Here is a 21,780-nt window from a genome sequence, read left to right on the forward strand (position 1 = left end):
CTGATTCCATGTTTGAATACTCATGCCTGCTCATGCTCCTAAGCACAAGTACAACAGTAATGGCGTTGTGGGGAGCACGGAAAATGCACGCACACACTGCGCTCATAACACATGAGAAGTGCCAACTGTGAAATGGGAAAGGGTCAGTTTTGATAGTGGTGCATCTAACATCAACAACAGCAAGTCAGTGTTGGATAACACTGCTTGACCAACAGGCACAGAGACTTTTGCTATCCACTTTGACCTGTGCGTACTGTGAGTACTTCGATTTCTGGGAGACAGTCACTACCAGAGAGAAAGGCCAAGAGCAATAATGTACCAAGAGCAATAACGTAATGATCATAAAGTTTACCGACAATTGTCACAGGTTGTGGAAAAAAAAAGTCAAAAATCATCAAAATGTACACCAATTTAATGCTGGAAAACAAGCCCTTACTATGGGATGGGATATGGTCTAAAGATGACAATGGTCGCCTGGACTGATGATTTGTAGTTCCCGCTAATGGTAGGCTATGTTTATTTGTTTTGTTTTGTTTTAGGGCACAAAAACAACTAAGGTCATATTCGTCCTTATCAGAACCATAGAACACTAAGACAAAAAAAGCGTTAAAAGTGACTACACATTAAGCCCAATTGATGGAAGGAAAGACAGCTAGAAACAGGGACTTCCTCTTCGAGAAAGGTCCATAAAATATGCTACAGAGACAACGGAAGTCCTGAACTAAATATTAAATGTCCTTTGCCATATTGCTACAATGGATAAAAAGTAAAACATGGTAGAGAGCCCATGAATTGTTCACTGTAATGGCCTATACCTTGCTGACAACAACCATAAACTACAACATAAGTGGTTAAAAAACAGGCATTCCGTCAGCAAATGGTGAACTGTCAAAACTGATGACAGTGTGTGCAGTGGTGGGGAACCAGCATTTAACAAATGGTGATGGCTAAAACAACAAGCAACCTAGCTAAAATGATCGTGGTGAGAGGGCTGAGAGGAAGTTGGTGAAGTTGCTGGAAGAGGTTTAATTCTCCAGAACTTTTTCCCATGAAGGAAGGAGCACTGGAGATGAAAAAATGACACCACATGATGACGAACAGCAACACAGAGATCATCGGAAGGAATGGAAGAACCAGAGGGCTGAGGTAGGAGGACTGCAGCCTCAACAGCAGTGTCAGCATCCAGCGTCCTCGTTTCCCATCAGACCGACATGGCTAGGGACCCACATAAACATCACAGTGGCTCCATCAATAATGAGCATTTGGAAGCTTTCTTGGACCAGTTGCACTAAGGAATGTACTGTGTACAGCACACAGAGGCTCAGAAGGGCACAGAGAGTCAGAGCAAATGACCCAATTGAAAAACCTGAGTCGCCGAAAGTACTGCGTGGCCTGATACAGGATGAAGAGCTCCACTGTAAATATTGAGCAATATTCTCGAAGCCAATACCAAAAATCATCAGTGCCAATGACAAGAGCACAGCCAACACCATGGTCAGTCCGAAAGCCATCAATGTACACAAAGATACTATCGTGACGTTCAATGTGAAGGTCCAGAAACTTATGGCAACAGAGTGAGTCTGGAGTAATGTCCATAGGAAGCAAATGAAGTCCAAGGTGAACACAGGCCACCGCACAAAGCGCAGGTGATGAAGGGTTCACATCCATTGGGAAAGTGGAAGGTAGCATGAAGCTAAGCTGCTGGAGCAAAAGCCAAAAGCAATCTCCAGGACATAACAGAGAAGAGGGACGCACCCCATTCTGGTGGTCAATGGAGTCATTGAAGAGGGAGGCATAAGATGGGTGGCCAGGCATGGCAGACAAATAGCATGCGTATCCACTGAGAAGAACACCATGTCAGTATGACAGTGGTAGTTCACTAGTTCTGCATATAGACTCTCAACCAGGCTAGCGTAAAAGGCACCACTAGGCGAACGGATGCCACAATGGTGGACTGTATTTAGATGGTGTAAGGACGGATGTCCAGATGCATAAACAAAACATCAATAGTCTAGTTTCGAATGGACAAGGGATCAGTACAAATGGAGGAGGATGGTCATATCTGCTCCCCAGGAAGCCTCACTAAGGGGACGCAGGATGTTGAGGGACCGTGTACAGCAGGCGGCTAGGTGCGACACATGGGACGACCAAAAAAGTTTCCAATTGAGCATGAGCACCAGGAATTTCGTAGTTTTAGTTAATGGAAGAGCAACAGGCCCAAGATGTAAAGACGGTGGAAGAAACCCATTGTAGCACCAGAAATTCATACAAATGGTTTTGTTAGTGGGAAAGTGAAAGGGAGAATGCAATTCGTCATCGTAGGATTATGGTTAAAAGCTCAGAGAGCACCTCTCCATGCACGAACTGCATGTAAAGTGCTGCATCCTCTGATTCCTCTGTAGATCTCATTGAACGGGATCCTCTAGTCTCCAATTTCGAAGACACACTGCTATAGGATGCTGCATCGCAGCATATCTCACAGTCCACCATAGGATGGGGCATGGCGCAGTAAAGATGAAGCATGAGGAATGGAACATTCTGCGGCGATAAGGATAACATTTGTAAGGCATTCGACCTGGGAAATAAAGTCCTTCGAAGATCGCCAGTGAGGGGTAAAGCCTTCAGTCAGTCTTAGAAAGCTGCTGTTTGTGTTTGCATTTATGTGGGATAGGAGTCAGTAAATGGATAGCACATGGTTAATGGTCACTAATACATGTCAGAGAGAATGGACCACTCGAGATGATGGACAAGCTGGGCAATGCAGAACGAGAGGCCCAAATGGGAAAAAGTGTGCGAGGAGTCTGAAAGGGACATAGGTGCTCCAGTGTTGAGGCAGATGAGGTGAAATTGAGTAAGGTCAGCCAAGAGGGCACACCTCTCTGACAGGTTCTGAGAGAGCCACAAAGGGGATGGTGCACGTTAAAGTCTGCCCTGGTGACACCGAATGATGGAGGGATGTAGACGGTACAATGAGAAAAGATGAGCAAGGAAGGAAAATGTGAACCACAACAGCTTGCAGCTTTGTGTTCAGTGAGATGGTTTGGTTATCGACGTCTTCCCGGATGAGCAGTATGACTTCCCCATGAGATGAAATACTGACCTTGGGCGGAAGGTCAAAGCGGACCAGAAAGATATGTGAGAGGTCAAAATGGTCAAGAGAAAGGAATTTTGTTTCCTGGAGGTAGAGAACAAGTGGATGCTGCAATTCCAAGAGCAGCCATAATTACTCTTTGTTGAATCTAAGGCCACGAACACTCCACTGGAGGGGAATGCGGTATGCACACGGTGTGCACACTGGCTTCCTTCCCCTCCTTGGCAGCCATGTTTCTAAGGGGCCCCATTATGCACCTAATGTTGCAGCTGCCAACTACCAGCAAATCCACCCTCTGTGAATGCCCAGACCTTGCGGGCCGAGAAGCTTCCTCTGGAACAGTGTGGACGACTGCATCCGGCTCAGACTTCATCAGCCAAAGATTACGCCCGAAACCTGTTCGTCAAATGAACTGGAGAGGCCCTACGATCAGCCCTTCGGGGGAGGGGGGGGGGGGAGGGGTACAGCAGTGTACTGATTAGGGGACAAGTGGGATGTGCTTGAGGTCCCTCACATACCTGTGTCTGATGCTCCGCAGTGATGTCCCTTGGCAGCAGCCTCAAACTGTGTGACAAAAGCCAACACAGCCTGGAGCTGTGTGCGAATGGTCAACAACTTAGCTTGCATCTGTACACAGCTATCACAGTTCCTATCCTTTACTGCAATCGATCCTGTTTGAAGCTCGTAAAAATATGTAATAAGCGAATGGTGTACTTGCCTTATCAGGAACTCGCTGTGCTCTCTCACTGACAGTCTAACGACACTTAGCTGTTCTAAGCAAAATGAACAAAAGCCTGTGCAATATGAGGGTCGATAGCAACGGTGGTACTCTATGCTACACTATTATTAAAATAAAAAGCTGTGCCTAGTAAGCACTCAAACACGCAAGAAATTACGAAACTACACTAGTAACTACACAGATAATAGAAAGTAAGTCACTCCTGTTTGAAGCTCGTAAAAATATGTAATAAACTAATGCTGTACTTGCCTTATTAGCAGCAGGAACTCACGGTGCACTCTTTTACTGGCGGTCCAACTGACATCATTAGCCTCATTCTGTTTACAGTTAGTAGATGTAGACCGAAACTAAAATGATTGACTCAATGTCTGCTTGTGTCTGTATATGTGTGGATGGATATGTGTGTGTGTGCGAGTGTATACCCGTCCTTTTTCCCCCTAAGGTAAGTCTTTCCGCTCCCAGGATTGGAATGACTCCTTACCCTCTACCTTAAAACCCTAAAACCCACATTCTTTCGTCTTTCCCTCTCCTTCCCTCTTTCCTGATGAGGCAACAGTTTGTTGCAGAAGCTTGAATTTTGAATTTTGTGTGTATGTTTGTGTGTCTTTCGACCTGGCAGCACTTTCGTTTGGTAAGTCACATCATCTTTGTTTTTTTTATATATATATCTTCCACAGAAGAACCCCAAAAGTGCCCCACTTGTGACAGGATACTTTCCGGGACTGGATCAGATTCTGAATGTGGCTCTCCAGCAGGGATACGACTTCCTCAAATCCTGCCCTGAAATGAGATCCACCCTTCATGAAATCCTCCCCACTCCACCAAGAGTGTCTTTCCGCCGTCCACCTAACCTTCGCAACCTCTTAGTTCATCCCTATGAAATCCCCAAACCACCTTCCCTACCCTCTGGCTCCTACCCCTGTAACCGCCCCCGGTGTAAAACCTGTCCCATGCACCCTCCCACCACCACCTATTCCAGTCCTGTAACCCGGAAGGTGTACACGATCAAAGGCAGAGCCACGTGTGAAAGCACCCACGTGATTTACCAACTGACCTGCCTACACTGTGAAGCGTTCTATGTGGGAATGACCAGCAACAAACTGTCCATTCGCATGAATGGACACAGGCAGACAGTGTTTGTTGGTAATGAGGATCACCCTGTGGCTAAACATGCCTTGGTGCACGGCCAGCACATCTTGGCACAGCGTTACACCGTCCGGGTTATCTGGATACTTCCCACTAACACCAACCTGTCAGAACTCCGGAGATGGGAACTTGCCCTTCAGCATATCCTTTCTTCTCGCTATCCGCCAGGCCTCAATCTCCGCTAATTTCTAATTTCAATTTGCCGCCGCTCATACCTCACCTGTCTTTCAACTTCATCTTTGCCTCTGCACATCCGCCCCGACTGACATCTCTGCCCAAAAAATGCCCAAACTCTTTGCCTTTACAAATGTCTGCTTGTGTCTGTGTATGTGTGGATGGATATGTGTGTGTGTGCGCGAGTGTATACCTGTCCTTTTTTCCCCCTAAGGTAAGTCTTTCCGCTCCCGGGATTGGAATGACTCCTTACCCTCTCCCTTAAAACCCATATCCTTTTGTCTTTCCTTCTCCTTCCCTCTTTCCTGACGAGGCAACCATTGGTTGCGAAAGCTAGAATTTTGTGTGTATGTTTGTGTTTGTTTGTGTGTCTATCGACCTGCCAGCGCTTTTGTTTGGTAAGTTTCATCATCTTTCTTTATATATATATATATATATATATATATATATATATATATATATATGCAAAACCTGTCCCATGCACCCTCCCACCACCACCTACTCCAGTCCTGTAACCCGGAAGGTGTACACGATCAAAGGCAGAGCCACGTGTGAAAGCACCCACGTGATTTACCAACTGACCTGCCTACACTGTGACGCATTCTATGTGGGAATGACCAGCAACAAACTGTCCATTCGCATGAATGGACACAGGCAGACAGTGTTTGTTGGTAATGAGGATCACCCTGTGGCTAAACATGCCTTGGTGCACGGCCAGCACATCTTGGCACAGTGTTACACCGTCCGGGTTATCTGGATACTTCCCACCAACACCAACCTATCTGAACTCCGGAGATGGGAACTTGCCCTTCAGTATACCCTCTCTTCTCGTCATCCGCCAAGCCTCAACCTCCGCTAATTTCAAGTTGCCGCCACTCATACCTCACCTGTCTTTCAACAACTTCTTTGCCTCTACACTTCTGCCTCGACTGACATCTCTGCCCAAACTCTTTGTCTTTAAATATGTCTGCTTGTGTCTGTATGTGTGGATGGATATGTGCGTGTGTGCGAGTGTATACCTGTCCTTTTTTCCCCCTAAGGTAAGTCTTTCCGCTCCCGGGATTGGAATGACTCCTTACCCTCTCCTTTAAAACCATTATATATATATATATATATATATATATATATATATATATATATATATATATATATATATATATGGTTATAATAGAGGGAAACATTCCACGTAGGAAATATACATCTAAAAACAAAGATGATGTGACTTACCAAATGAAAGTGCTGGCAGGTAGACAGACACACAAACAACCACAAACATACACACAAAATTCAAGCTTTCGCAACAAACTGTTGCCTCATCAGGAAAGAGGGAAGGAGAGGGAAAGACGAAAGGATGTGGGTTTTAAGGGAGAGGGTAAGGAGTCATTCCAATCCTGGGAGCGGAAAGACTTACCTTAGGGGGAAAAAAGGACGGGTATACACTCGCACACACACACATATCCATCCACACATATACAGACACAAGCAGACATCTTTTTACATGAGGTTGAAATGAAAATGAAAGATAAAAATATATGGGGAGAGATAAGGGTGAACTAGAAAGTAACTGGAGATCTGGTATGAAAAAAGGCGAAAAAGTGTTGGTTAAGTTGATCCTGTGGTGAACTTGGGTTGGTAGACAGCGATGTGCATGAAGGTTAGGTGGTTGTGTTGCTGCTAAAACACGTTAAAGGACGGAGAAATTCGGGAAAATTTCGAAAAAACGTGTAAATGTATTGAAAGGAGTGGTGTTGTGGTGAAAGATTACGAAAATGGGGCTAACAATTGTGAATAATGACGTTAAAACCTGTGGGGAGCGGCTAAAAATGATCAGTGATGTGCGAAAAACGGAAGTGGAAATAAAGTGAAAGTTATTAGAACTAGCCGAAATGGTTGTTTAATACATGAAAGCAGCTGTTACTGAACTAGAAACAGTGGATTTTATAGCAGCGGTAGTGTTAAAAGCGGAAAATAAAAATTTTTTTGGTTATGGTTTGGAAGTGGGTTACGTATTATTGAGTATATACAGGTGGGATAAAATTGTATTACGGTAAAAATGGGAAGGTGAATACAAAGTGAGACTACTGGTAAAAACAGAAAGAGAAAATAAGACGACAGGAAAGATTTCGGAATGCAACAGCGACAATAACAAACGTAATTGTTGGGTTCAAATTAATGATATGGTTATAATAGAGGGAAACATTCCACGTAGGAAATATATATCTAAAAACAAAGATGATATGACTTACCAAATGAAAGTGCTGGCAGGTCGACAGACACACAAACAACCACAAACATACACACAAAATTCAAGCTTTCGCAACAAACTGTTGCCTCATCAGGAAAGAGGGAAGCTTGTGTCTGTATATGTGTGGATGGATATGTGTGTGTGTGCGAGTGTATACCCGTCCTTTTTTCCCCCTAAGGTAAGTCTTTCCGCTCCCGGGATTGGAATGACTCCTTACCCTCTCCCTTAAAACCCACATCCTTTCGTCTTTCCCTCTCCTTCCCTCTTTCCTGATGAGGCAACAGTTTGTTGCGAAAGCTTGAATTTTGTGTGTATGTTTGTGGTTGTTGTGGTTGTGTTTGTTTGTGGTTGTTTGTGTGTCTGTCGACCTGCCAGCACTTTCATTTGGTAAGTCACATCATCTTTGTTTTTTTATATATATATATATATATATATATATATATATATATATATATATATATATATATATATATATATATATATATAAAAAAACAAAGATGAGGTGACTTACCGAACAAAAGCGCTGGCAGGTCGATAGACACACAAACAAACACAAACACACACACAACCACAGTTTGTTTGTTTGTGTGTCTATCGACCTGCCAGCGCTTTTGTTCGGTAAGTCACCTCATCTTTGTTTTTATATATAATTTTTCCCACGTGGAATGTTTCCTTCCATTTTATATATATATATATATATATATATATATATATATATATATATATATATATATATATATAGATATAGAGAGAGAGAGAGAGAGAGAGAGAGAGAGAGAGAGAGAGAGAGAAAGTAATGGAGGGTCTGTTTTGGTATCAGGCTACTGAAAAATCAGAACATATTTCCAAAAATATCTCAGACATGCACCCCAAGGGGGAGGAAAAGAATTTCAGGAGGATAGACATGCAGCACAGAACAGAAAAGTTCTGCAAATGCTGGGCCCCCTGGTAGCCAAGCATGAACTCACCACAAAGTGGTTAGCCCCCTGATGGGGCAGGCTATGTTTGGTGGACAAGCATGTATAGTGACATCTCAATTGTCATTAGGAGAACTTTCAGGCACTTGGTGGAGGTATTATCATGCGAATAACGTTTACAAGATATGTAACTGGATCCCTGAAACATCTGTCACCAGCTATCGCACATGAATGATACTGGAACCTAGTGTAAAATCCTGCTTATGATTATTCACATACAGCACCTTGTAGCCAACCTTTACTTTTAGAAACACAATGCACCACCATTTGTTTTCCAAAACTGAGTTATAATAGTTTGAGAAACACTTCATCGACACAAGATGGTTTGTGAGGACATTCAACCTCCCACAGTACCACCTTACCTAAGAGGGTTGTTTTTTAAGTAAGGGCCGTTCGCGCGTATATTCCCATAGTTCGCGCGGACGCCGCAACAAGCCACCACGCCACTTGCCGGCATCCTTCCCGTTCACACTAATGCAAGTTGCAGCTCTGTAGCTGACGTGTATGCACCGCTGTGCTCCTTTATAATGTTTACGATTATTGAATCGCCCGCCGCGTGTGAGATACGGTCAGTGATACATTTTTTGACCGCGAGAAGCCTATCAGCTGCAGAAATTCATCGTCAGTTAACAGAAGTTTATGGCTTGAATGCAATGAGTGAAGGTAAAGTGCGTCAATGGGTTAGAGAGTTTAAAAATGGCCGTCAAAACGTCCATGACGAAGAACGCTCAGGCCGGCCCTCTGTGATCACTGATGATTTGGTGGCTGCAGTCGAAACAAAGATTCGTGAGGACAGAAGATTCACTATTTCCACTCTTTCTTTGGAATTTCCACAAGTTTCAAGATCGGTTTTGTACAAAATTGTGTCTGAAAACCTAAACTTTAAGAAACTGTGTTCTCGGTGGGTACCCAGACTCCTCACAGAGGACCACAAAGGGAAGAGATTTGCCACTTCATTGGACTTTTTGATTCATTACGAGGAAGGAGGGGATGACATGTTGAGTCCAATTGTCACTGGAGATGAAACATGGGTATCCCATATCACTCCCAAAAGCAAGCGACAATTGATGGAATGGCGACACACAACCTCACCCGTCAAGGTCAAAGCCAAACAGATGCTGTCAAAGCGCAAGATTATGGCAACTGTGTTCTGGGACCGGCGCGGTGTTTTGCTAGTGGACTTTATGCCACGGGGAACGACAATCAACTCAGATGCCTACTGTTCAACTCTAAAGAAGCTCCGCAGAGCAATTCAAAACAAAAGGCGCGGCATGCTGACAAAAGGAGTTTTGCTCCTGCACGATAACGCTAGGCCTCACACCTCTCAAAAGACTCGGGATTTGATTGATTCTTTTGGCTGGGAAGTTTTGGAACATGCACCATACAGCCCCAACCTTGCTCCTAGCGATTTTCACCTTTTCCGGTACCTGAAACACCATCTTGGTGGGCAGCGCTTCAATGACGACGATGAAGTGAAAGCGGCCGTGAACTCTTGGCTGTCGGAGCAGGCGGCCGAGTTCTTTGAAGAGGGAATTAAAAACTTAGTTGTACAGTATGACAAGTGCTTAAATAAACTAGGCAACTATGTAGAAAAATAGGTAAAAGTGTGTAGAATCAGAAAATAAAAGTTTTTTTTACAAAAGTATTTGTATCTTTTTTTTAAAAAAATAAAAACGGCCCTTACTTAAAAAAACAACCCTCGTAGATCCCAGTAAGCACAGCCAAGATGCTTTCACATAGATCTGTATGCCTTGGGCCCACTTCTGTAAGTTGTGGACATTGGTAGATCAGGACAACTTCCCACAGCTTTCAGACTTTTTTCTCTCTCTTTTCTTCAATGTCTGTGCCACATTTCATCATCAGTTCTTAGAAGATTTCAAACAAAGCATCTCAGTCTCATGATCAGCCAGAGAAATATATACTTACTCAGGCAGAGGTTGAGCACCAAGCCTACTGTGTGGTAGGTGTGACTAAGACTGCCTGTTAATGACTGTATTGGATCAACACTCATCCAATGTTATCAGCACTTGTGTGATTACTTTGAGAGTTGTTTTCTTTTATATACTTTTGTACTACCTTCGCAATGAGTGGGGTTAAATGAAAAGCCCACTTAAAGTGCACAGAATACTCTAACATTGTGTGAAAACGTGGTTGCCCGGAGTGTATGGTTACAGAGGACTTGCGGTGTTGACCAGCTGTCCGTACAGGAACTCAGGTTCATCAAATCCAGCCAAAAGTGCTCAAGGGTTCTCAATATGTGCATCATTTGCCATGACCCAGAGGACACATGTTGCTTATTTAATGCAATGGATGCAGCAAGCATTAAGATAACAAGGAAAGCAACAGCTTTGAGGGAAAGAAGAACTATAATCTGGCATTGGTTACATTAGGAGAATACTGGAGATAAGCAATGTATGATGGTAAAGTCATGTTGGACGTAACGAATTGCAAGAATTCATGTAAAAACAGTTCTGTGATAATTATTTGCCAGAATCACTAATGTTCTATTTAACTCAACAACTATAGCTCTGACGAAGTCCAATATTACCAAGTGGTTACTATGACCCTTTCAACCACTAACTTTGCATACTATCTGAATTCCACATTTTCCATAAAAGCTTGGTGACCACCTGTTTCCAAAATGAAGAAAATACATTTATTAATGAATATAAGAGAGACAAAAAATACAACACAGTACCTTTTCAATTCATCCATGGTTGACATGTCAGCAGTAAAGCTATTAGCAAAATAATGGAAGTGTTTTATCATACTCCTAACAACTCTAATGTGATCCAAGGCAAGTCCTCGCTCCTATAACAAATACAAAAAGCCCATGTCATTTGATAATAAACGAAAACAACACTTTAGATGCAATATCTAAGATGCCACTTTGTGCGGAGACTTAATATTTTACATGACACATGAACTCTAATAATTTCCTTGATATTGTTATTGCAAACACATGGAGCAAAGGACATTCAACATGTATTTAAGCACTGTCACAGGTCATTTACACAATAATTTAAGAGCTAAAGGTATAGTTTGAAGAGAGCTTCACCAAAGCTGGAGTTTTATTAAGCTAATGTATCTTGCCAAGAAATATGAGCCTCAAAATAAGATGAAGCAGAACATACAAAGGTTAGAAACATACATTCATTCATTCATGCATTATTCTTTGGTTCATGACACTAACTGTTGAAGGACTGCTGTATCACATGCACCCAACATATAAACTGCCACCACCATCATCCAGGTCCCTAATTAAACCAGGAATTTCAAACCTCAGTGAGCACACAAATTTGAAATAGCCATTAATTTGTCATGATGGAAATGCAAAAAAAAAAACAAATAAGGGGGACAGACATGAAAATTAGTATGCTTCCACCTTACATCAGTAGTAGTGTTGATTAATTCCAGGAGCACCTTCTGGGATTCTGGAAACATTGCCTGTAGCCAAAACAATGACATCTTTATCTGATGGGTAATGGTAGTTTTGAACAGTTACTTTTTCTGACAAGCCTTTGACTAATAGCATCATCATATTCTTATGACTATTTTCTGAATTTTATGCCACCTTTCCCAGCACCAATCTCCTATTCATAGATGCCCTCCTGTAGACTTCAGAATACATCAACCCTATCAATAAATAACAAAATCTGGTTTTTGAAGCAACCATGACTTCCTGGTAAACTGCTCTAATGTAGGGCCAGTTACAAATTTCAACAGAATCTCATTGTTAAAGAAGACCATGTAGTTCATTTCACTGCTGAGGTACGCCACAGTTATGTGTAAGTCTACAAGTACGATAGTATTGGGTTCTGTAGTTGAGGACTAATAATTATGTGCATTAATAGGTTTCCGTTGTTTGATGTAGAAAAGGGATATTGGGGGGGGGGGGGGGGGGTCACTGATACAGAAGCTAATTCATGGACATGACTGCACATTCATCTATGTCTATGTCTACATCTACATCTACATGGACACACTGCAAATCACACTTACGTGTCGGCAGAGGTCTCATTTCGATGACTCTCTATTATTCCACTCTCGAACAGCACGCACGGAAAACGAACCCCTATATCTTTCTTTGTGAGCTCTGATTTCCCTTATTTTATTATTACGATCATCATTTACGATCATCATTTCTCCGGATGTAGGTTGGCATCAACAAAATATTTTCACAATCAGAGGAGAAATTGGTGATTGAAATTTTGTGAGAAAATCTCACCGTAACGAGAAATGCCTTTGTTTTAATGATGTTCACCCCAAATCCTGTATCATATTCATGACTCTCTCCCATACTCCTTAGTAATACAAAATGTATTGGCCTTTTTGAACTCTGTTGATGTACTCTGTTAACCCTATCTGGAAAGGATCCCACACCATGCAACAATAGTCCAAAAGACGACAGACAAACATAGAGTAGGCAGTCCTTTAGTAGATCTGTTGTGTCTTCTAAGGTTTCTCTCAAGAAAACACATTCTTTGGCTGATCTTTCGCACTTTTTCTGTGTTCTTTCCAATTTACGTTGTTCGTAATTGTAATTCACAGGTATTTAGTTGAATTTACGGCCTTCACATTTGATTCGTTTATCGTGTAACAGAAATTTAAGATTCCTTGTAGCACTCATGTGGACGACCTCACACTTTTCGTTATTTGAGGCCAATTGCCAATTTTTGCTCCATACAGATATCTTTTATGGATCATTTTGTAATTTGTTTTGATCTTTTGATGACTTAACTAGATGATAAATGACAGCATCATCTGCAAACAACATAAGACTGCTGCTCAGATTGTCTCCTACATCATTTATATAGATAAGGAACAGCAGAGGGCCTATAACGCTACCTTGGGGAAGACCAGAACTCATTTCTGTTTCACTCAATGACTTTCTGTCAATAGCTACGAACTGTGACCTCTCAGACAGAAAATAATGACTCCAGTCCATAAATATTCCATAAGCACGCAATTTGAATACAAGCAGCTTGTGTGGTATGGTGTCTAAAGCCTTCTGTAAATCTAGAAATCTGATTTCCCTTATTTTATTATTACGATCATCATTTACGATCATCATTTCTCCGGATGTAGGTTGGCATCAACAAAATATTTTCACAATCAGAGGAGAAATTGGTGATTGAAATTTTGTGAGAAAATCTCACCGTAACGAGAAATGCCTTTGTTTTAATGATGTTCACCCCAAATCCTGTATCATATTCATGACTCTCTCCCATACTCCTTAGTAATACAAAATGTATTGGCCTTTTTGAACTCTGTTGATGTACTCTGTTAACCCTATCTGGAAAGGATCCCACACCATGCAACAATAGTCCAAAAGACGACAGACAAACATAGAGTAGGCAGTCCTTTAGTAGATCTGTTGTGTCTTCTAAGGTTTCTCTCAAGAAAACACATTCTTTGGCTGATCTTTCGCACTTTTTCTGTGTTCTTTCCAATTTACGTTGTTCGTAATTGTAATTCACAGGTATTTAGTTGAATTTACGGCCTTCACATTTGATTCGTTTATCGTGTAACAGAAATTTAAGATTCCTTGTAGCACTCATGTGGACGACCTCACACTTTTCGTTATTTGAGGCCAATTGCCAATTTTTGCTCCATACAGATATCTTTTATGGATCATTTTGTAATTTGTTTTGATCTTTTGATGACTTAACTAGATGATAAATGACAGCATCATCTGCAAACAACATAAGACTGCTGCTCAGATTGTCTCCTACATCATTTATATAGATAAGGAACAGCAGAGGGCCTATAACGCTACCTTGGGGAAGACCAGAACTCATTTCTGTTTCACTCAATGACTTTCTGTCAATAGCTACGAACTGTGACCTCTCAGACAGAAAATAATGACTCCAGTCCATAAATATTCCATAAGCACGCAATTTGAATACAAGCAGCTTGTGTGGTATGGTGTCTAAAGCCTTCTGTAAATCTAGAAATATGGAATCAATTTGAAATCCATTACTGATAGCACTCAACATTATGTGTGAGTAAAGAGCTAGCTGTGTTTAACAAGAATGATGTTTTCTAAATCTGTGTCGACTGTCAATGGGACCCATCTCTTTGAGGTAATTCATAATGTTTGAAGATAATGTATGTTCCAAAATCCTGCTGCATATCAACATCAATGAAATGGGCCTGTTATTTAGCGCATTACTCCCATTGCCTTTCTTTAATTTTGGTGTGAGCTGTACAACTTTCTAGCCTTTGGGAAGCATACTCTGAAAGGAACCTAATTGGTATACAGTTTGGACTGGAAGACTTGCTTTTATTAAATGATTTAAGTCGCATCACTACTCTAAGGATATCTACTTCTAAGTTACTCATGTTGGCAGATGTTGTCAATTCGAATTCTGGAACATTTACTTCATCTTCTTTGGTGAAGGAATTTCAGAAGGCTGTGTTCAGTACCTCTGCTTTAGAGCATTCTCATCAACAGTATTTCCCTTGCTAATGTGCAGAGAAGGAATTAATTGTGTTCTGCCACAAGCATACTTTGCATACAACCAGAATCTCTCTGAATTTTGTACCAGGTTTGATACAAGGTTTCGCTGTGGAAACTATTATAAGCATCTGACATTGAAGTCCACACTAAATTTTGAGCTTCTGTTAAAGATGGCCAATCTTGGGAATTCTTCGTTTGTTTAAATTTGGCGTGCTTTTTTCATTGTTTCTGCAAGTGTTCTGGTCTGTTGCGTGTATCATGGGTAATCAGCTCCATTGTTTGTTAATTTATTTGATATGTATTTCTCAATTGCTGTTGATACTATTTCTATGAATTCAAGCCACATCTGGTCAATACTTACATTGCTATTTGGAAGGTGTGGAGACTGTCTCTCACAGGAAAGCGTGAAGCAAATTTTTATGTGCTTTTTCGTTTATTTTTGGAGGATTTGACAGTTGTATTCAGTCTGCAATGACAACTCTGTGTTCATTAATCCCTACCCATTTTGATTCTCAGTATTAGCTCAGAATTATTTGTTTGCTGAGACGTCAAATGTGTTTTCACAACCATTTACCATTCACGTGGGCTCATGAAATAACTGCTCGAAATAATTTTCAGATAATGCTTTTACCACAATTTCAGATGATATTTTATGTGTACCTCCGGATTTAAACACATAGTTTTGCCAACATATCAAGAGTAAATTAAAGTCACCACCACCTATAATTTTACAAGTCAGATAAATACTTGAAATTTTTGTTTGAAGCTTCCAGCAATTGTATCATCTGAGTTCGGAGATCAGTAAAAGGACCCAATTATTATTTTATTCTGGTTGCAAAGAATGACCTCTACCCACACTAATTCACAGGCATTATCTACTTCAATTTCGCTACAAGATAAACTACTTCTAAAAGTAATAAACACGTGACCGCCAACTGCATCTAGCCTATCCTTTCTGACTATCAGCTCCTTCACAGAAATTTTTGCTTAACTTATCTCTGGCTTTAGCCAGCTTTCAGTGTCTATAACAATTTGAGCATCAGCGCTTTCTATTAGCGATCTGAGTTCTGGTACTTTCCCAACATAGCTATGGCAATTTACAACCGTCATACCAGTGGTTAGTCCTAGATCTATCTTCTTCCAGTGTTCAACCTACACCCTTTTTTGTATTTCCCCGAGACCCACTAACCTAAAGACCACCCAGCCCACACCACACAGTCTCTGCTATCCATGTAGCCGCCTCCTGCATGCAACTGACTCCCAACATATTGACGGAACCAGAAACAACAACGCCCTATAGTGAAAGTCGAGGAATGTGCAGCCCATGCAGTCACATAACCATCTGAGCCCCTGATACAGATTCTCCACTCAGTTCTATACCAGAGAATCCCAAAAGGTCCTGTCAACTATGCTGTAAATCGTGAGCTCTGCTTTCATCTTGCAAGCAAGGCTGGCAGCCTTTACCACTTCTGGCAGCTGCTCCAAACCAGAGAGAATCTCTTCCAATCCAAAGCAACACACTTCATTGGTGCCACCATGAGCCACCACCTGCAGTTGGCTGCACCCTGTGCTCTTCATGGCATCCAGAAGAATTCGTTCCACGTCCGTAATGACTCTGGTAGCACATGAAGTGGACACTGGCATTCTTCTCCTCCTTAGCAGACATAACCCAAAAGAGGGCCATAATGCACCTAACACGTCCTCTGCAATTGCCTGGATCTTGCAGGCTGAGAGGTTTCCTCTGAAACAGGACAAGTGACTGCATCTGGATGGGAACAGTGTCAACCATAGACAGCACCGTCGGACTAACCGGGGAGGCCTTACACATTTGGGTGCCTGGGAAGTCTTTCGCCATTTGTCATGCTCCGAGGTGACCTCTCATTCAACCACAGGTGAGGGATCATCTTCAATGCAAGCAGTAACTGGGCGAGGCACCGGTGGACCAATCTGTGGACTCATGGGTGGTGCTGTACATCCATTGGATCCCCATGACCAGCTCACAACAGTGATTCCCATCCATTACAGCCTAAAGCTGCATAACCGAAGCCAGCACAGCCTGAAGCTGAGAGGAAAGTGTCACCAACTTGGCTACCATCCACACACAGCAATTACAGCCCCTATCCCTACCAAAGACCATGGAAAACTACACAGATAAATAAAGGACTACCAATACACGCTGCAGAATTCTGTAGGCACTGACAAAAAATGAAAGGACTGTGCGTAATAAATTGGATCAATATGCAGAGATTCAAAAACTGAACTACAAAAGCTCACAGGGGAGACTAAATAATTCACTCCTGGTTAGGAAATCGTAAAATGTCACAAAATCAGTTACTTTCCTACTGATGCTATGTCTTCGCCAGCAGCTGCTGACTGACTGATTCATAAAACAGAAAACAACTATTAACAACCAAAACGTTTTTTGTTAATACTTTTCATCAAAGAAATTATTTCAGTTCCATTTCCTTGTATAATGCAAAATGGTACAATTCCACAATCTGGCCCTAGGCATACTAATTGGGCCCAACTGATCACCGTGACACCCTCTGCCAGTGTTGTCGTCAGATGCAGTGCGAAGGGACATGTGGTCAGCACACTGCCCTCCAGTCATTGCCAGGTTTCTTGATCTTGGAACCACTATGAAACAATGAAGCAGCTCCTCCGTTGGCCTCACAATGCTGAGTGCATGCTTTAATACTCCTCACATGAAGGAAAAATCGCTGGCGGTACCGGAATCAAATCTGGGTCTGCCACATGGCAATCAACTACCGAAACAGGTACTTTTAGCTATAACAATCTTAAAAACATTATTTTGTGTGTTTTTCAAATATGATTGTAAAAGGATTCTCAAAGTTTCAATATTTAGCTTCATTTTCATATTTCAGTGCATAATTACATTTTGTTGAAAAAATGCCTGTCTGTGCTTTATCATAATATCACGCATTTGAAAAATTATTGTTATATCTATATCTCCATTGTTTGTTTCTGTTGTTCTAAATCGTGTTTTGACAATTGTGTTGCATTGTGGAAACAATGGGTAGGGATCTACTGTGGTGGAGATCTGCTTCAGTAAGTGCGAGAATCATAGCAGTGGAGCTGTGTGCTGTCAGATCAGGCAGGGCACAGGTCTCAACTTTAACTAGGTTTGAAGTTTTAAAAGTATTTTCAGGAAAGACTGGGTTGTGCTGCTGGATGTGACAAACTCTCAGAATGTCTGCAGATGATGGGTTTTGGGAAGACGAGGATGATCTTTTACCATTTGGTGTCAGCATTTTTCCTGGCAAGATCTTATGTTCCATCTGTCATTTACAGATTGAAATGGATGGCTAAGTAGTAGCTTTCAACTGATCCGTGAATTAGAAGATATCTTTTATTGGGTGGGGACTGACGATTACCGTATTCTGTAGACTATAAGACGCACTTTAATTTTTAAACATTATATATAAAAAAAATTTTTTTACAATTTTTGTCACTAGGTTGCAAAGTCAGACTTAAAAAAATTCTTAGTTTATATAATCAAACAGACCTTTAAAACCCCTGAAAAATCGTCACCTGAACTTCCTTATTATTATTATTCCTCTTCATATCTAAGATGGTGTTCACTGATCGAGAGCGTTATTTTTGCTGCACTTCTTGAAAGATTAAACGATAACATCTTCTCTTACTCTAGACCATGACTGTTTTACCCACTGACACACTTGTTTGAGTGTAGGTCATGTTAAGGCTTCCTTCTACATGAATTCATGTTGGGTTTGATCTATCATCCATTTGTTCCATTCCTCTCTCATATATACTTTAAATGTTCTATTTGTCAAGACATAAAGAGGCTGCAATTACGACATAAGTCTGCATGGGATAACAGCAAGCTCTGTATTCCTCTTTCACAGAATTTTTCAAATGAGTATTAAACTGATATAGCACAAGAAGAAAACTCTTCTTCAATACACTGCCTTTCCTTCTCTCTCATGCTCTATTAATCCATAATTTCATACCAGCCTTGTCCACCCAACCCTTTTCATGTAGGCGAACACCACCACCTGACAGTATTTCAGAAGGTTTTGGCATTGTTTAGCACTTGAAAAGGATCATTGGATTAAGATTAGTACCATCATCACAACATGAAAGGACAACAATATAGAGCATTTTTTCATGTCCAACTTTTTTTTTTATAGTTACAGTTTTAGCACTTTCATGGCAACAGCTCTGTTATCTCGGCACATCAAATGTCAAAGGAGTTTCATCCACATTCGCTATTTGGCTTAGTTACATACTGGCTTGCTTTCAACGTTGAATAACAAAGTGATGGAAAAGTAATATTTTCTCTTCATACTCTTGTGGCTTTTCTGCAATATTTTAGTTTCGGTTCACTTGCAAAGTCCATGATGCTTCACAAACATGTAGCGCAGGCCAACTCCACCCTTAAAGTTTGTTCAGTTCCACTGTAGCGCTAGCTTACAATTGTGTATTTGTGTCATTTTTGTTTTAATTCCAATGCCATTTTGACGGTGTCCTTAAATTGGCCATTTTGCTTTCTGGATTTGGCCATTTTGCATTCAGTCCTCTATTTGCACATTTAGTCTTCCTCATTTTTTCTGTTCTCCCTTACTAGCCTGCCAACTGTGAAGGATTTGGTGGGGGCCCAAATGCTGCTCAGCTGCTCTGTTTTCATGTTTTTCCGCTTATGCTATTACTTTCAATTTATAGCCCACATCATATAAAAACCTTTTACTTTTTTCCATTACAAAACTACCTACTAATAAAAGTATCCACTGTTACTGATAACAAAAGTCACTTTCAATTCATGTTCCCTGGCACCGTAGACAGCAATGACATATCACGGGCTATGCAGTGTTCTAAGTTTGTGATGGCGGAGCAGGAGGGAGACAGTGTTAGCAAGCTTGTGAATCCCCACAACTCATGTTCATTGCCTTGGTGCACTACTGCTGCCAGTTGAATCCAGTGCTGCCAGATAGAGAAAGGCTTCCTGTAGCATCAACTATATGGCCACTTTTAAGATTGGCTAGAATTTTAAATCAATCACTGGATGTTGTTATTAATTAATTCCAGCTGGGCAATTTTTTGAAGAAAAAAGTGCATCTTAAAGTCTGCAAAATATGGTAGTCCTTTTAGGAGAACAGTTGCTCTAGAGCACAGAGAGATTTGGATCTGAGGCACTTGGTGATTTAGTAGAGACTACAGTTTTCATAGGGTCTGAATGGGAGATCTGACAGGGCAAAACTTCTACCACTGCCCAAACCATACAAAGACAACCAATCCCAGTGTCCCCTTTGTGTAATGTTCCAAATTACCTCAGCCCTTACAATAGTGTACAAATGTTTGAGAGACTAGATATCGAAAGTCCTGTGACTAATTTTCCCAAATTCAGCAACTGATATCCACAGATAATATGTTTCATCTCTCTTCTAAGAGAAATGTCATCACTGTTGCCGAAGAATGTTATGTTCTTGTTCATGCAATCTGTATTCGGTTTGTTACAAACTAACACAGGCCAACGGCGGAAAAACTTTTTTGCTGAAAATACCTTATTGTTATGCTTTTTCCAAATATGATACTTAAAAAACTGTATCACCCACCATTTCTTCACGTTTTACAGTTAAATTTATTAAATTAAGCAATTTTTTAAAAGAATTTAGCAGCTTTTATACAGCTAAAATAATTTAAAAAGTAGGTGTAATGAATGCAGATGACGTTGGTAGCACTGCTGAAAAACATTTGGTGGCAAAGAAAGGTTAATTCCATTTTAGTGTTAACAAATGGTGTTTTGTTTACTGTCAACCTAACCTCACTTTTCCGTTTCCTGTACATGTGCTCAGTACAATGTCTAATCATGGTTGTAAAAACTCTACTGACAGTTTTTGTTATATTTGTGGTGAATTTGTGATTAAAAAACAACAAAGAAACATTACAGACTTTGTGAAAAAGGTTTATCTATCATACTTTGGATCTAAATTTGGTGATCAAGATAAATCTTGGGTGCCACATAAGGTATGTTATGTGTATGTTGAATATCTGAGAAAATGGTCCAAAAAGGAGGAAAAAAGCCTTTAGATTTGTTCCTATGATATGGAGGGAGCCAAGAAATCAATCAGATGATTTCTAGTTTTGCAGTGTTGATATTACTGGTAATAATTCGAAAAACAAGAAGGTAATAAGCTACCCTAACCTTCCATCTGCCATCCAACCAGTAGAGCATGGTGTAGATTTGCCAGTTTCTGAACCACCAGACGATTTAAATTCTATTCCAACAGAAGTATTTTCTGATGTACAATCTGATTTAGATGAACCAGATGATGAATTCCACTGTAATACAGAAAGTCTAGAGCCCAAATTGTTTACTCAGACCGAGCTTAACGATTTGGTTAGGGATCTGGGCGTAATGAAAGAAAAAGCTGAATTGTTTGGCTCTAGATCAAAAGAAAAGAACTTATTGGCAGTTGGACCAGCAGATAAATGTATAGAATGAGAGAGAGAGAGAGCAGCAATTTTCCAAGGTTTTTCAAGAACAAGGTGATTTAGTGTACTGCTCAGACATTCCTTGTTTGATGAATGATTTTGGTGTTGAATACAAAGAAGAAGACTGGAGGCTGTTTACTGATTCACCCAAAACTAGTTTAAAGGCTGTTTTATTACGCAATGGTAACATGTATGCATATATACCTGTTGGTCATTCTGTACATATGAAAGAAAGCAATGAAAACCTAGAAATAGTGCTACATAAAATAGGCTATTCAGCTCATGGTTGGATGATATGTGGCAATCTAAAAGTAACATGTATGCTCCTTGGTCAGCAAGGTGGCTTTACCAAATTTCCGTGTTTCTTGTGTTAATGGGACAATAGGGCTAGGGATCAACACTGGTACAGAAAGAAGCATGGGTATCATTCAAGCAAGTTGTTACAAAGTTCTTAGGACATTAAAAAAAAAA

At 40.9% G+C, this 21,780-nt stretch overlaps 1 protein-coding gene across 2 annotated transcripts in view; it reads right to left on the bottom strand.

Moving 5' to 3' along the window:
• LOC124602067 (sphingomyelin phosphodiesterase 4) overlaps positions 1-21,780 on the bottom strand; it is a 200,969-nt gene that overhangs the window by 128,613 nt on the left and 50,576 nt on the right. For both annotated transcript variants that reach the window (XM_047136294.1, XM_047136293.1), the window contains exon 6: positions 11,071-11,183. In XM_047136294.1, coding sequence (XP_046992250.1) covers positions 11,071-11,183 — 113 coding nt within the window. The remainder of the gene's footprint in view (positions 1-11,070; positions 11,184-21,780) is intronic.

This window comes from Schistocerca americana, chromosome 1 (assembly GCF_021461395.2).
Source record: "Schistocerca americana isolate TAMUIC-IGC-003095 chromosome 1, iqSchAmer2.1, whole genome shotgun sequence".
NCBI classification, from domain to species: domain Eukaryota; kingdom Metazoa; phylum Arthropoda; class Insecta; order Orthoptera; family Acrididae; genus Schistocerca; species Schistocerca americana.